General features: G+C 47.8%; 1 protein-coding gene across 1 annotated transcript in view; it reads right to left on the bottom strand.

Moving 5' to 3' along the window:
• Positions 1–2423: 2423 nt before the first annotated feature.
• The window catches only part of LOC112063773 (sodium-dependent phosphate transport protein 2B-like), a 22348-nt gene continuing 9427 nt past the window's right edge, over positions 2424–15344 (bottom strand). The window contains exons 2-9 of the mRNA XM_028492563.2: positions 14397–14508; positions 11833–12028; positions 10752–10847; positions 10201–10321; positions 8928–9095; positions 6333–6449; positions 5032–5156; positions 2424–3465 (exon numbers count right to left, since the gene is read on the bottom strand). Coding sequence (XP_028348364.1) covers positions 2842–3465; positions 5032–5156; positions 6333–6449; positions 8928–9095; positions 10201–10321; positions 10752–10847; positions 11833–12028; positions 14397–14508 — 1559 coding nt within the window. The 3' untranslated portion in view covers positions 2424–2841. The remainder of the gene's footprint in view (positions 3466–5031; positions 5157–6332; positions 6450–8927; positions 9096–10200; positions 10322–10751; positions 10848–11832; positions 12029–14396; positions 14509–15344) is intronic.

Raw genomic sequence — 15344 nt, 5'->3', positions numbered from 1 at the left:
TCCTTAAAAAACTAAAAATAGAACTACCATATGACCCAGCAATCCCACTACTGGGCATATACCCTGAGAAAACCGTAATTCAGAAAGAGTCATGTACCACAATGTTCATTGCAGCTCTATTTACCATAGCCAGGACATGGAAGCAACCTACGTTTCCATCGTCAGATGAATGGATAAAGAAGATGTGGCACATATATACAATGGAATATTACTCAGCTATGAAAAGGAACGAAATTGAGTTATGCTTCGCAGTGAGGCGTATGGACCTAGAGTCTGTCATACAGAGTGAAGTAAGTGAGAAAGAGAAAAACAAATACCGTATGCTAACACATATATATGGAACCTAAAAAAAAAAATTAAAAATGGTTCTGATCAACCTAGGGGCAGGACCGGAAGAAAGATGCAGAGGTAGAGAATGGATTTGAGGACACAGGGAGGGGTAAGGGAAAGCTGGGACGATGTGAGATAGTGGCATGGACATATCTACACTACCAAATGTAAAATAGCTAGTGGGAAGCAGCTGCATAGCACAGGGAGGTCAGCTCGGTGCTTTGTGACTACCTAGAGGGCTGGAGTAGGGCAGGAGGGAGATGCAAGGGGGAGGCGATATGGGGATATATGTATACGTATAGCTGATTCACTTTGTTATACAGCAGAAACTAACACAACATTGTAAAGCAATTATACTCCAATAAAGATCTTAAGGAAAAAAAATTCATGCTAAAAATTTCTAAACTTCAACTTAGAATAGCATTAAATAGCAATTTTTTAAAAAGACAAGTCAAGAGAGAAACCGTGGAAGAAAGGAAAGCTTGATATTTTTAGTACTTATGACGGCACTTTTCCCATTTTTTGAACGAAGGGCTCCACAAATTACATAGCTGGTGCTGTTGGTCAGTAGTGATATTAAATAAGACCTCATATTTTTAGGAAATAGATCCAGGAGGCCCTCATTTCCCTGTAATTGGAAGCAACCTGCTCCTTTTGGGTTTGATTATCATTTTTTATTTTTCATTTCCCACAACCAGTTTAAAAAAAAAATCAACGCAGGTACAAGGATCCAATTTAAAAAAATCATCAGAGTACAAAGAAGGCCACAGCCCTGCCCAGGTTTAACTTACATATTTACAGGGTGTGTGACACGGGTGTGGCTGCAGAAGCAGTTTAAAAGACAGGATTACAAAATATACAAAGGTGGTCTTTCTCAGTAGAAGCCAGCCTTGTTTCCAAATGAGAGCGCTTCATGACACAAATCACAGAACTATTTACTATATAACTTATGAAAAATGCTGCACATTGCATGAGTATAAATATAGAGTATCAAAGGCTCTGTTTGGGAATCCGTATCTACACAGGGAAGGTCAGGGGAAGGCTCAGTTTGGTACTACAACCTATGAAAGTGATGGAGAAGCTAGGATGGGGGAGGGCAGGGTCTGGGAGCACGTCTACACTGACCCCTTTTCCCAGACTCGGTTGAAGCTCGCTCACTCTCTGCGGAGACCTGGGGTTGTTGAGGATGAGAAGCAAGGGAAAAAGGAGGTGTACATACCACAGGGGGCTCCTGAAGGCACAGAGAAGGCATCTGGGACAAGAAGGAGCACACTTCTTGGTCCCACAGACACACAAGGACCCCACTGCCACTTGATGACACGCCCTGGTTTCTGCCCTCAGTTTTGAGCTTTGCAGGCATGGAGAGAGGGCAGAAAATCAAAGTTCTTCTATCTATGGGAGTATGGGGGAATGCTGGGAAAGAGGTTCTGGCTTAGATGGATGGACGGATGGGTGGATGTATGGACAGAGGTTGACCACCGAAAGCTGAACCAGATAGACATATTGCACAGGACAGAGAGAGGCACAGAGCTGTTCCACGCTCAGGTGCTTCCTATGATTCAAGGGGGCACAGTGGAGGGCACTCAGAACCTGTATATCTTGTTCCAAAAGACTCAGCAGGGATGATTTTTATCAGCACTAAGCTTTAGCCAGAATGTCTGCCAATTTGGCTTCTAAATTAGCCAGGTAAAGAAGCACCCGAGGCCTTTGTGGCAGATGAAACATCTCCCCCAAATGTTCCCCATTTCCCAGCTCTCATCCTCCATCTGTCAGCTCAGGGATAGGACCACTGTCTTCTTATGACGACTGGAGCGCCGGGTGAGCCAAAGCTCTCTGAGACCCACTCTGTAGCTCAGATGTGGCTCCCATCCTGGAAACTTGAGGGCACAGCAGGTAAACTACTGGGAGTAACACCCCCTGCCCAGGTGAGAAAACCCTGACAGGGGACGTGGGGAGCACTGAGAAGGGGGAAAGGCCCACATCTATGGTCTTCACCCAAGTCCCCAACAATTACACCATTTCCCCTGAATCGGGCTGCTCTGGGACACATGGGGGCAGCTGCTCTTGGCTGAAGTTGGTCTTTGGTAAAAGAGAGAAGTCTGAGCTGGATCATAATAAAGAAAAGTGAACGTGTATATGCACCTTTGACAAAGAACCTGCCATAAATTCCTCCCTTGGGGCTTTTCCTTTGCAAGGGAATGGTCTGAAAAAATGTCCTACTGACCAACCCAGCTGTGTGTGGCAGCAGGTGTGATCACCTCTCTGGCCAGGTTTCACTATCTAATTCTCTTTCAGGGTTCTTCTGCACCTTCCTGGGCCTGGAAGACCCAGGGAACATGGGGCTGAGGTGAAACTACTGTGCGGGCTGATACGCTGGGCCAGGGAACGAGAGTCGGGACGGATGTCATTTCTCAACGGGGAACAAATCCTCCCGAGGTGGAGGGAGAACCAGGAGGGAGCGGGAGCCCTGTGGGCGGTAGGGCCCTCCTCCCGCCTCCAGGCAGCTCCTACCTACAAGGCTGTGATGCTGGCAGTGGTTTTGGTGCCCGAGGCATCCACCTCGGACTTGGGGACCCCGTCCTGGGCCTCTTTGTCCATGGCCATGTTAGCAAAAGCCTCGGGGGACTTAACGGGGACGTCCTGCACCTCCTGCAGGTCTTCACAGCACTTGCTGCAGCGACAGCACCTGCTGCAGCGGCAGCACTTGGGGCAGCCACACAGCAGACAGCAGGTACGGCAGCAGAGCCTCTGGCAGCAGCTGGTGAGCGTGGTGATGAGCTTGTCCCAGGGCTTCAGCGAGTGCATCCACAGCGGCAGGAAGTTCCAGTTCTGGAGCTTGTGGGGCAGGATGCACGGGCAGTAGGACTGCAGGAGCCTGAGGGCCACCACCAGGAAGACCACAGAGATGATGGGCGCTCCCACACCCACCAGCACTGGCCAGCCGACCAGCGAGAGGCCAAACACTGCCAGAGGGATCAGGAAGAAGAAGATGACCAGGTAGAAGACGGCAAACCAGCGGTACTTAGCTGAGATGCTGCCCAGCCCCTTGGCCAGGCGGATGGGCAGGCGGGTGAACGGGATTGGGTACCACAGCAAGATGCCTGAGATGTTGAAGAAAAAGTGGCACAGGGCAATCTGAAATGCAAGAGGGTGGACAGGTGAACGGGTCTGCTGCACGGTGGGGTCGGGGAGAAGGGGGCGTTGTCTAAGAGCGGAGGCCTGAGTCTTCCTCGTCTTCATAGCTCAGCCCAGAGTGGGACCGGTATTACCTGAGGTCCTACTATGTGTCCGGGGGGGCGGGGGGCGGTAAAAGGGAGGGAGGGCGAGGGAGGTGACCGGCTGAATGCCAGCTCAGTTTTCAGGGCCTGAAGCCCTTTAGGCCAAATCTAACAATGAACTTCATGAATGTGCCCGCTGCCACCCAGTGCCTTGACCCTGCTGCTTCCAGCTGAGCAGTTAAGAGCTGGTGGGGCCGAAGGAAAGGTGTGCAAGATAGCTGGCTTTCTTGGCTCAGTGGCCCTGTTTCAGGGAGGGGAGAGACAAGGAAAGATGGCTACAGTTAATAAAGATAATAGCAACAGCAGCAGCTGATGTTTATAGAGCACTTCCTATGGGGGAGGCAACAATTCCAAGCACTTTTATGGATTACTTCAATCCTCAAAAGATATCCTGAGTTGGCAACATTATCTCCATTTCATGTAGGAGGAAACTGAGGCACCACGAGGTCAAGCTGTCTTCCTAGAGTCACACAGGTGGGAGATGAGATTCAAACCCAGGTAGCCTGTCTCCAGAGGCCATGCACTTTGCACTTTGCTAGGTGTGCCCACCAGGTACCAAGCATGATGCTAAGGGCTTTGGACCAGCCCTGTCCGATACATGAGCCACTATCCATTGAGATGTGGCATAAGCATAAAATACACTGGATTTCAAAGGCTTAGTCCAAAAAGGAATGTAAAATATCACCATATTTTTAGATCAATTACATGTTGAAATGACAATGGGTTCAAACACATTATTAAAATTAATCTCCCTGTTCCTTTTTTACCTTTCGAAACTGTGGCTACTAAAAAATTTCAGATTTCATGGTGGTTCATATATTCTATATGCACTCTATATTTCTGTCAACAGCATGGCTTTAGACAGTGCCTCATCAGATCCTTATAATAATCCTAATGAGATAAGGATTATGGTTCCCATTTTTCAGATGAGGGAATTGATGCTCAAAGGTTAGGTCACCTAAGGGCACTTCATGTGCAAATGGGGGCTCAGTGATTCAAACACCAAAGGTCATCTTGCCCAAGGTCACCTAGTTGATCCAGGCAAGGCAGGTCCCCCTGATTCTTCTCAACGCCAGGCTCAAGACACAGGTGACCTCCCAATGCCCCGTCAGAGTTCACCAAGAGGAGGGCAAGGAGACGGGAAGTGGTATCTATGCTTCCTGAATACCCTTTCCACCTCTAGTAAAATGGCCACCCCACCTTTGCTTAAACAACCACTGGTGATGGGAGTCTGACTACCACTCTAAAGAGTAGACGGCTTTGTTCTCAAATCTGTCTCTCCGTGGCTTCTCCACATCACAGTCTTGGACATAACAGAGAAAAGCTTGGCTTGGTTTCTTGGTTAAAATCCATCCGCTTACAAGATCATGGATAGGGTTGGATCCCACCCACAGAGCCCCTGCCCCATGCAGCATTTCCTGACCTGGAGCGAGCTCTTCAAAGTACTGCCTGGGCTAGCTAAGGCGGCCAAGATGGCGGTGGTGGTGGTACCGATGTTGGCGCCCAGCGTGAGTGGATACGCCCTCTCAATGGATATCACACCTATACCTGGGGGTTGAAAATACAAAGCCCATAGCATCAGCCCCAGAGGATGACAGAAGATGGTAATGTCGGCCAGAGGGAGACCCAGGGTGAAACTCACCGATCAGAGGGGTCATAGCAGACGTGAACACAGAGCTGCTCTGAACGATGAAGGTCATCCCCGCCCCCACAAGGATGGCCAGGTAGCCAGTCACCCAGGCAAAGGGGAAAGGGAAATCTGGAACGCAGAGGATAAGAGACACGTCACAATCCTTCTGGGGAAGGCACGGGTTGGAGGCCCAGCTGGCATCTCCACAGGACCCAGGGGGCATGGCTGGGCCAGAGGTTGAGGTTGTGTAAACTCCTCCCCACCCCAAACCAAGTCTGAAATTGCAAACTGGATTTTCAGCATCCTTTCACCTTGCATATTCAGATGGTAGAACCAAGGATGTGGGTACGTGTTATGAGGACAAAAATACATTTCACTGGAGTTCTAAATGCTCAACCCATCTGTTATGGACAGAATGTTTGTGTCTTTCCCCCCTCCCCCAATTCATATGTTGAAACCCTGACCCCCTAATGCGATTGTATTAGGAAGTGAGGCCTTTGGGAGGTGATTAGGTCATGAGGTTGGAGTCCTCATGAGTGGATTAGTACCCTTACAGAAGGCAGAGCTTGCTTCCTCTCCACTCTGTCTTCCATGTGAGGACACAGTGAGAAGGCGGCCATCTGTAAACCAGCAAGTGGGTCCTCACCAGAACCCAACTGTGCTGGCACCCTGACCATGGACCTCCCAGTCTCCAGGACTGTGAGAAACAAATTTCTGTTGTTTAAGCCACCCAGCCTACAAGAATTTGCCACAGCAGCTGAATAACGACAAAGCACTTGGAGCATTCAGACCTCTATCTTTCCTCCTGTCCTGGTCTCCCAACGCTGCATACCCTCCACCTTTGTTTCCACCTAAAAGAGCAGTGAGGATATGAAGCAGCTTGGAAGCCCTATAGACCCCGCCCTCGGCACCACTAGCACAGGATCAGGCCCTGCACAGCCAGCAAGCATCCAGGGCACGGGTACTCAGCTCACCCTCATGACAACCCTGAGAGGTAGATATCCTCGTCCCCATCTCACAGGGAGAGTTTACGGGGTATATCTTCATTGGCCAGGACGCCATTCTCAGAAATGGAGTCTGACTGTGAAACTCACCGATCAGAGGGGTCATAGCAGACGTGAACACAGAGCTGCTCTGAACGATGAAGGTCATCCCCGCCCCCACAAGGATGGCCAGGTAGCCAGTCACCCAGGCAAAGGGGAAAGGGAAATCTGGAACGCAGAAGATAAGAGATGCGTCAAAATCCTTCTGGGGAAGGCATGAGTTGGAGGCCCAGCTGGCATCTCCACAGGACCCAGGGGGCACGGCTGGGCCAGAGGTTGAGGTTGTGTAAACTCCTCCCCACCCCAAACCAAGTCTGAAATTGCAAACTGGATTTTCAGCATCCTTTCACCTTGCATATTCAGATGGTAGAGCCAAGGATGTGGGTACATGTTATGAGGACAAAAATACATTTCACTGGAGTTCTAAATGCTGAACCTGTCTGTTATGGACAGAATGTTTGTGTCTTTCCCCCCTCCCCCAATTCATATGTTGAAACCCTGACCCCCTAATGCGATTGTATTAGGAAGTGAGGCCTTTGGGAGGTGATTAGGTCATGAGATTGGAGTCCTCATGAGTGGATTAGTACCCTTACAGAAGGCAGAGCTTGCTTCCTCTCCACTCTGTATTCCATGTGAGGACACAGTGAGAAGGCGGCCATCTGTAAACCAGCAAGTGGGTCCTCACCAGAACCCAACTGTGCTGGCACCCTGACCATGGACCTCCCAGTCTCCAGGACTGTGAGAAACAAATTTCTGTTGTTTAAGCCACCCAGCCTACAAGAATTTGCCACAGCAGCTGAATAACGACAAAGTACTTGGAGCATTCAGACCTCTATCTTTCCTCCTGTCCTGGTCTCCCAACGCTGCATACCCTCCACCTTTGTTTCCACCTAAAAGAGCAGTGAGGATATGAAGCAGCTTGGAAGCCCTATAGACCCCGCCCTCGGCACCACTAGCACAGGATCAGGCCCTGCACAGCCAGCAAGCATCCAGGGCACGGGTACTCAGCTCACCCTCATGACAACCCTGAGAGGTAGATATCCTCGTCCCCATCTCACAGGGAGAGTTTACGGGGTATATCTTCATTGGCCAGGACGCCATTCTCAGAAATGGAGTCTGACTGGCTGCCTCAAAATGCTGACGTATTTATCCAGAACCACATTTTCTTCCCAAGAGTCGAAGGGAAGTAGGGACAACGGTGGACTTCTGTTAACCTTTTCCTAAGGTATCCTGACAGACCCAGTCAAGTCCTGGGCAAACAGGGAACCTGCCAGGAAGGAAGGCCTATCTCACAGCTCTCTGGATTTGAGCTGGCTCTTTCTCAGGACCTTGCAAACATCTGATAGAAGCTTGCGCCTTCTCCCCAGGCTCCACCCAAGACACTAAGGAAGATTTCAAGGGTGAATGGCATCTTAACTTCCGCAACTTATCAGAGCCCAGAGAGAAACTCCATGCAGATGGTAGAGCCAAGGATGTGGGTACATGTTATGAGGACAAAAATACATTTCACTGGAGTTCTAAATGCTGAACCTGTCTGTTATGGACAGAATGTTTGTGTCTTTCCCCCCTCCCCCAATTCATATGTTGAAACCCTGACCCCCTAATGCGATTGTATTAGGAAGTGAGGCCTTTGGGAGGTGATTAGGTCATGAGATTGGAGTCCTCATGAGTGGATTAGTACCCTTACAGAAGGCAGAGCTTGCTTCCTCTCCACTCTGTATTCCATGTGAGGACACAGTGAGAAGGCGGCCATCTGTAAACCAGCAAGTGGGTCCTCACCAGAACCCAACTGTGCTGGCACCCTGACCATGGACCTCCCAGTCTCCAGGACTGTGAGAAACAAATTTCTGTTGTTTAAGCCACCCAGCCTACAAGAATTTGCCACAGCAGCTGAATAACGACAAAGTACTTGGAGCATTCAGACCTCTATCTTTCCTCCTGTCCTGGTCTCCCAACGCTGCATACCCTCCACCTTTGTTTCCACCTAAAAGAGCAGTGAGGATATGAAGCAGCTTGGAAGCCCTATAGACCCCGCCCTCGGCACCACTAGCACAGGATCAGGCCCTGCACAGCCAGCAAGCATCCAGGGCACGGGTACTCAGCTCACCCTCATGACAACCCTGAGAGGTAGATATCCTCGTCCCCATCTCACAGGGAGAGTTTACGGGGTATATCTTCATTGGCCAGGACGCCATTCTCAGAAATGGAGTCTGACTGGCTGCCTCAAAATGCTGACGTATTTATCCAGAACCACATTTTCTTCCCAAGAGTCGAAGGGAAGTAGGGACAACGGTGGACTTCTGTTAACCTTTTCCTAAGGTATCCTGACAGACCCAGTCAAGTCCTGGGCAAACAGGGAAACTGCCAGGAAGGAAGGCCTATCTCACAGCTCTCTGGATTTGAGCTGGCTTTTTCTCAGGACCTTGCAAACATCTGATGGAAGCTTGCGCCTTCTCCCCAGGCTCCACCCAAGACACTAAGGAAGATTTCAAGGGTGAATGGCATCTTAACTTCCGCAACTTATCAGAACCCAGAGAGAAACTCCATGCAGAGGCCACTGCTAGAGGAGAATCAAAAGGAGCACCCCTGGAGGGACCACAGTGACACTATCCCCTAGAAGGTCCAGATGGGGGGCAGTGTGCTTACCAGTGTTGATGGTCTTCTTGATGACAACAGCTACCTGCCCCCTGAGCACAGAGCCCAAGAGCTTGACAATTAGGATCAGGCAGCTACAGAGGACCAGCAGGGAAACTACCAGCAGAATGGTGCCCACAACAACGTCGGGGAGGTTGAAATTCACGAAGATGTGCTGGCCTGGAGAGACCATAGAAAGCCCTCGTTAGGAGGGCACGGAACCCTTGACAGCCACAGATGGTTACTTATTCCCCAGCATCCTTATGTCTCAGAGTAACAGAATCTTGGTTGTCAGCTTGACACACAGCAAGGCAGCCCAGAATAAAGACCACACTTTCCAGCCTCCCTTGCAGCTAAGAGTAACCCTGAGCCTATGTTCTGGCCAATGGGATCTCATGAGGGTGAAGATGTAGTGAAATCCAGGGGCAGACCCAGGTTTCCAGCCCCATTCTTCTGCCTCTAAATCCCATGTTGTGTTTTACTCATGATAATGAGGATACCTACAACAAAGTATTTGAGAAGCAAGGTGGGGTAGGATGGGCAAGTCAGAGTGGGAGCTATTGTTAATTATAAAACTCCTTGTGTTTTTGAAAAATCCCTGTGTGTCCCCATGATGATTCCAGAAAAACATGGTTATATCAATGGATGTACAGCACCTAGAACACGGGAGGTGATACGTTCACTTGATTCTGTGAGGTAAAGCACAACTGGAGTATTAAGGTATACGGCTCAGAATTAATGTGGGGTGCACGGAGAGGAGGAGAAGCAGAGATATGCAAATGGGTATATAAGGAATAAATAATTAGAAGAACTAACGTCAGGGCCATAAAAGAGTCCAGAGGCAACAGTATAGCTTCTTAAAGAACTGGAGCATCATGCAGGCTCACTGCTTTGTTCAGTGCTATAGCCCTGCTATATGGGCCTGCTGTACCGTAGGGACTCATGATCTCCCTAGAGTTACTGCCAAAGAGATACTGAAGCACATAGAAGGAGCACTCTGCTATCTGTTGATGAGTTCTGAATCCGTCTGGAACCGTCAGAGGAACTGAATATCACGTCCTAGTTCTGCCCCTTACGGGGGGACCTGGGGCCTGTCCCCTGTCCCTAAGCCTTAGTTTCCTCTGCTGTGAAAGCTCACAGCTCATTGGCCAGTGTAGGATTGTTGTTCAGTGAATCTCACTGCCCTTCTTTCCTTCACTTACTGGGGCTCCACACAGATAGGAAACACCTATCATCACCCCAGACAGCCTGTCCTGGCGGCTGATGCTCTGTGAGTTTCACTCACACTTGGCAATGTTCTCCTGGTGGGTCACGTTCTTGATGGTCCAGGTGTGCAAACCATCCGTCCAACAGAGGGAAGGAGAGGTGCAGTTGTCAGGCGAGGGGACGGTGACATTCCTCTCAGTCTGGGTGGCAAACATGAGAAATGCTATGTATAGTCCATAACACTCATTTCTGGTGGGGAATGGCAGGAAATGCGAGGCGTCAGGGGAGACCCATATCAATTCGTGCACCGTAAGCGTGATGCACTGCTTCCATGGGTCCCTCCATAAATGGAAGCAAGGAGGCAGCCAGAGGTAAGCCAGGAGACATGAAAATAACAAGCCAGGAAAAATGGGTCCATGATGTGGGCTGGTTCTGTCTGTCCTACTGTAAAATGTCTGTCCATCTGGCATTCAAGGACTTCAGGATTCTCACTGGCTAGTTTTGATTTTTCAGGAATCCCTGATTTTTCTTTCCCCTTACCTTTTATATGCCCAATCTAAATGCAAGATCTTGCTTTATCAAGTACAGACACAAGAGTTCACCCACCCAGCAATATTCTCAGAAACTTACCACGCTGGTAAAGGTTTTACACCAAATCTTGATCATACTCTTGTTTTTGGCTGTTTCATCATTCATTGCAATTTGGTTGATAACTTTTTTATCCAGCTGAGGAAGGCAATGGACAGAAGAGAGTCAGCACGTTCTCGGAACCGATGTGGGACAGATGTTAAGCTGTTAAAAGGGGCTGAGGATGTGAACTGCACTGAAGGGGTGAGCTGGGACTCACTCCACCTGCACTCTCAGGACAGAGCACAGCACCCAGATGTCAGTGGGTGCTCAATACATGAATGATTGTATGAACAACGAACCTGTATCTAAGAAGCATGCAGTACATATTCATCAGATGACTGAATGACAGAAAAAAAACAGAAGGTAAGAGTGAAAGGGCAAGGTCCAAACTGGCCCCTTCTCCCCAAGGCAACATCCACAAAGCCTTCTTTCATTTATTTCAGTAATATGGACAGACCCGAGTGAGCAGAGGGGTGAGATGGAAGGAAAGGCAGTAAACTCTTCCTCTGTGGCTGGGAGCAGGGTGCTGCTTTAATCAGTGAGCCCACGGGTGCTGAGGCCAGTAGTGGGAACAAAGCGCCCAGGTGTCCAGTAGAGAGTTCTTGAGTCTAGAGAAGCGCTCACACCTGCCACCTGCCCCCATCCTAATAAAGATGATACACTTGTTGAAATCAAGGAGATAATAAAAGCCAATTACTCCATCTCATCGGGTGTCCCTGAAGTTCTGCCTCTCTTGGCGCTTTTTTTTTTTTTGCGGTACGCGGGCCTCTCACTGTCGTGGCCTCTCCCGTTGCGGAGCACAGGCTCCGGACGCGCAGGCTCAGCGGCCAAGGCTCACGGGCCCAGCCGCTCTGCGGCATGTGGGATCTTCCCAGACCGGGGCACGAACCCGTGTCCCCCGCATCGGCAGGCGGACTCTCAACCACTGCGCCACCAGGGAAGCTCCCTCCCTTGGCTTTTTTCAGAGGCAGCCAAAGGGCAGTTTTTAGAGACCCTCATCCATCTCTTCCGTCCCAGTCCGGTGAGGGGGGAGCAGGGGAGGGTGTTGGGGCCTTTCCCTCTCTGCAGGAAGGCGAGTTACCTGGATAATGAGCTTCGTGAAGGGATCTGTGATAACTTTCAGAAGCTCCGGGGCATCCTCTCCATTCTTGAAGTTGAAGGTCTCCACTACCAGGTTGGTCAGGCGCTCCAGGTAATGGGTGGCAGCCTCCAGAGGCAGGAGCACCAACACAGACAGCCAGTTGAAGAAGTCATGGACGGTGGCCCCTGCAAAGGCCCTGCAGGAGGGGAACGCCATCCCGAGCCAGATTAGTCAACAAGCGACGGGGCACCATCTAGGCAGGTCCTCACTTGTATCACCGGCCAGGTGCCACCTATCTGAGTGCATAGAGGTGTACAGTCTCACTTTTGTTCTCACAGCAATCCCCAGAGTGAGTGGTAGGAAGATCCCCATTCAACAGATGAGGAAACTAAAGGCCAGCGAGCACAGAGGAATGGAAGACCACTGCAGGAGCACTGGGTCCAGGACCCTTGTCTCCCACTGTCCGGCAGAACCTTTCCCACCAGATCAGACAGTACACAGTGTGCTCTGCTTGGGGAAAAGGGAACTAGATGTGTTTTGGCTGCAATTATTAGTTCATGGAGCACTGTTTGAGAAAACTTCATCAAGACCACTTTCAAATCATGCATATGGAAGATGACCTTCCTTTTGGAAAGGCAGGGGCCAGTATGAAGGTGACCATCAGAGCCTTCTACGCAATTGAATTCTTAACTGTAAGATCTTGAGACTTTGATCAAATATTTGAACAGTCTCTACAGAAAACAAAGCCAATATATACCACAATTTGCATCTACCGGAGAAGGTTCACTGATTCCCCCTGAATTCCATCTTACCTATCTCCAGATTAAAAAAAACTCTATAGTTTTTTTCCCTCAATGAAAAAAATGTTCCTTTAAAAAAAATCTGCATGTCAAGAAATACCCAAAACAAATAGAAGATGGGACATGAAGGGACAAAAGCTATTAAACACATAGGGGGAAATGCTTAACTTCACCAGTAATAAAAGAAATTTGCAATTTATTTACTTGTAAGTACAAATTTTCACATACCATTTTAACTAATATTTTACAATATTTTACAAAGTTAACTTATTCTTCCTGGAGAGGGTGATTTAAGACATTTTCATACACTGCTGATGCAAAGTGATACAAATATTTCTTTGTAGTTTGGCAAAATGTTTAAAGAGCCTTATAGGTGTGTTTGATACAGTAATCGATCCAGGAAAAAATTACCAGGAAAGAATGATACACATCTCCAAAGATGTTACTGAAAGCAATCTATTTAAATATCCCAAACAGGGGGTGAGCTAGGCCAATTATATTCCTATGTGCAGGCACTTTCATAGATCGTATATTTATACATCCAGAGGTAAAAATTAGTGTAAGAGTGAAAAGAACCCAAAATTTCCAATAAGAAAACCTGGATCGAGTCCCAGCTATGCCCCTCAGTGAAGTTACTTAACCTCTTTGTGTTCCTATATTAATAAAATGGGGCATAGAAAAGTCTGCTTAGCTTCTTGAGAAGATCAAATTAGCAAACACCCTGGGTAATGTGTATTATTATTCAGACCTCAGAACATTTCATCAGGGTCCAGACTTTAGCCATGGTTGAGGGAAAATGAATGTCTCTGAGGACATCCACTGCCACCCATGGATGAGGGACGGTGTTAGCTGACCCCCAGCCAGCCAGTCATCTGTCTGATGCCACTGTTGAAGTATAGCTGGTGTACAATATTATATTAGCTATAGGTGTTCAATACAGTGATTCACAATTTTTAAAGGTTATACTCCATTTATAGCTATTATAAAATATTGGCTATATTCCCCACAATATATCCTTGCAGCTTATTTTCTACCTAACAGTTTGTACCTCTTACTCCCCTACTCCTATCTTGCCCCTCCCCTTCCCTTTCCCCACTGGTAACCACTAGTTTGTTCTCATATCTGTGAATCTGCTTCTTTTTTGTTATATTCACTAGTTTGTTGTATTTTTTAGATTTCACATATAAGTGATATCATATAGTATTTGTCTTTCTTTGTCTGACTTATTTCACTTAGCAAAATGCCCTCCAAGTCCATCCATGTTGCTGCAAATGACAAAATCTCTTTCTTTTTTGTGGCTGAGTAGTATTCCATTGTGTGTGTGTGTGTGTGTGTGTGTGTGTGTGTGTGTGTGTGAAGCTAGCCAAAAATGGAAGCTTTAGGAGGTAATAATTATTTCTAAGTGAGACAGTAAATCCTATTCTAACTGGCCTTATCTTACACCACAGGTCAAGCTTCTAGCTAGGACCTGTATTCAGGCAGCCCTGACTGTGTGCCAGGCACCTTGATAAGCATTTATCTGCATGATTGTGTTAACTCCTTTAGACAACACGGCAGTGATAGATACTATTATCCCAGCCCTGCATATCAGAGAGCTGAGTTTAATCAACTGATAAGTATGTGACCCCCAATCCTAGCCATCCTCCACTGTGTCTATTTCTAAAGAGGTCTAGGGATAACAAACATGCTCTAATATTCACGGTAGTTAGGACAACCTGGTCAGCCCCAATGGGTGGGGGCAAAGGCTGATGCTGAGCCTCCTACCTTCTGAACTCACTCCGGTCTCCTGCCTGTATGAGCGCCACAATGGTGTTGGTGATGGAGGTCCCAATGTTGGCCCCCATGATGATGGGGATGGCAGCCTGCACATTCAGCACTGGAGGGTGGAAAAGAGTAAGTTATCAAGTTAGTAAGTTGAGGAAGGCAGCTTGGCCATGTTCCTGGTGTGGCCCAAGGCAAGCTGATCACATTCAGGCTGGCAATCCCCTAAAGCATCAGTTCCTAACCTCTTTAGGGTCTGCACCTCACTGTGAATCTGACAAAAGCTTGGACAGCTCACTATAGAAATATGCACGTGTACCAAAAAAATAAAAAAAAAATAAAGTAAAAAATTTTACTTTCTGGAAAATATTGTTCAGTTTCCATTTCTAATTCCTATGGATTAAAAATAAAATCAAACAGTGTGAAATAAAAAAGTTTTCAGCACTTAATTACAGGGAACTCAGAGTCTCCATAAATCCCTTTTGTGGACCCCAGTTTAAAAGTTTCTTTCTAAATTCCTCTGTCCTCCCTACTACAGATGCAAGGGTAGCTTAAAAGAGACCAACAAACAATGTGTAAGGACTTGTGTATTTATTATGGCAAATTTATGGCAGTATAATTTCTTTTTCTAACAAAATTAATATATTGCCACATGTTCTAACATATGAAAGTATCTTGGAGAAGTAATAAATAACTTTTTCTAATTTGGCCCCCAAAAGTTCTAGTTAATTTTAGCTAAAATGCTGGTTTGGGCTGAAAATTAACCAGTTCAAACTGGTCCACCCCCAGAAGGTCTGTCTCAACTTAGCCAGGGCAAATGCTGAACAGGTTCAAGTTTGGAAAGTCAGCTCACCAAGCTCAGCTGCCCCAAAGCCAGTGTGTGATGTGATTACACGCCTTTATTCTTAGCCCTGACAGCGGTGATGGAAATGTTCTAAATCTATGTGGTCC

The sequence above is a fragment of the Physeter macrocephalus genome, chromosome 7 (assembly GCF_002837175.3).
Source record: "Physeter macrocephalus isolate SW-GA chromosome 7, ASM283717v5, whole genome shotgun sequence".
NCBI lineage: Eukaryota > Metazoa > Chordata > Mammalia > Artiodactyla > Physeteridae > Physeter > Physeter macrocephalus.
This window is presented reverse-complemented; position numbering and strand designations above follow the sequence as displayed.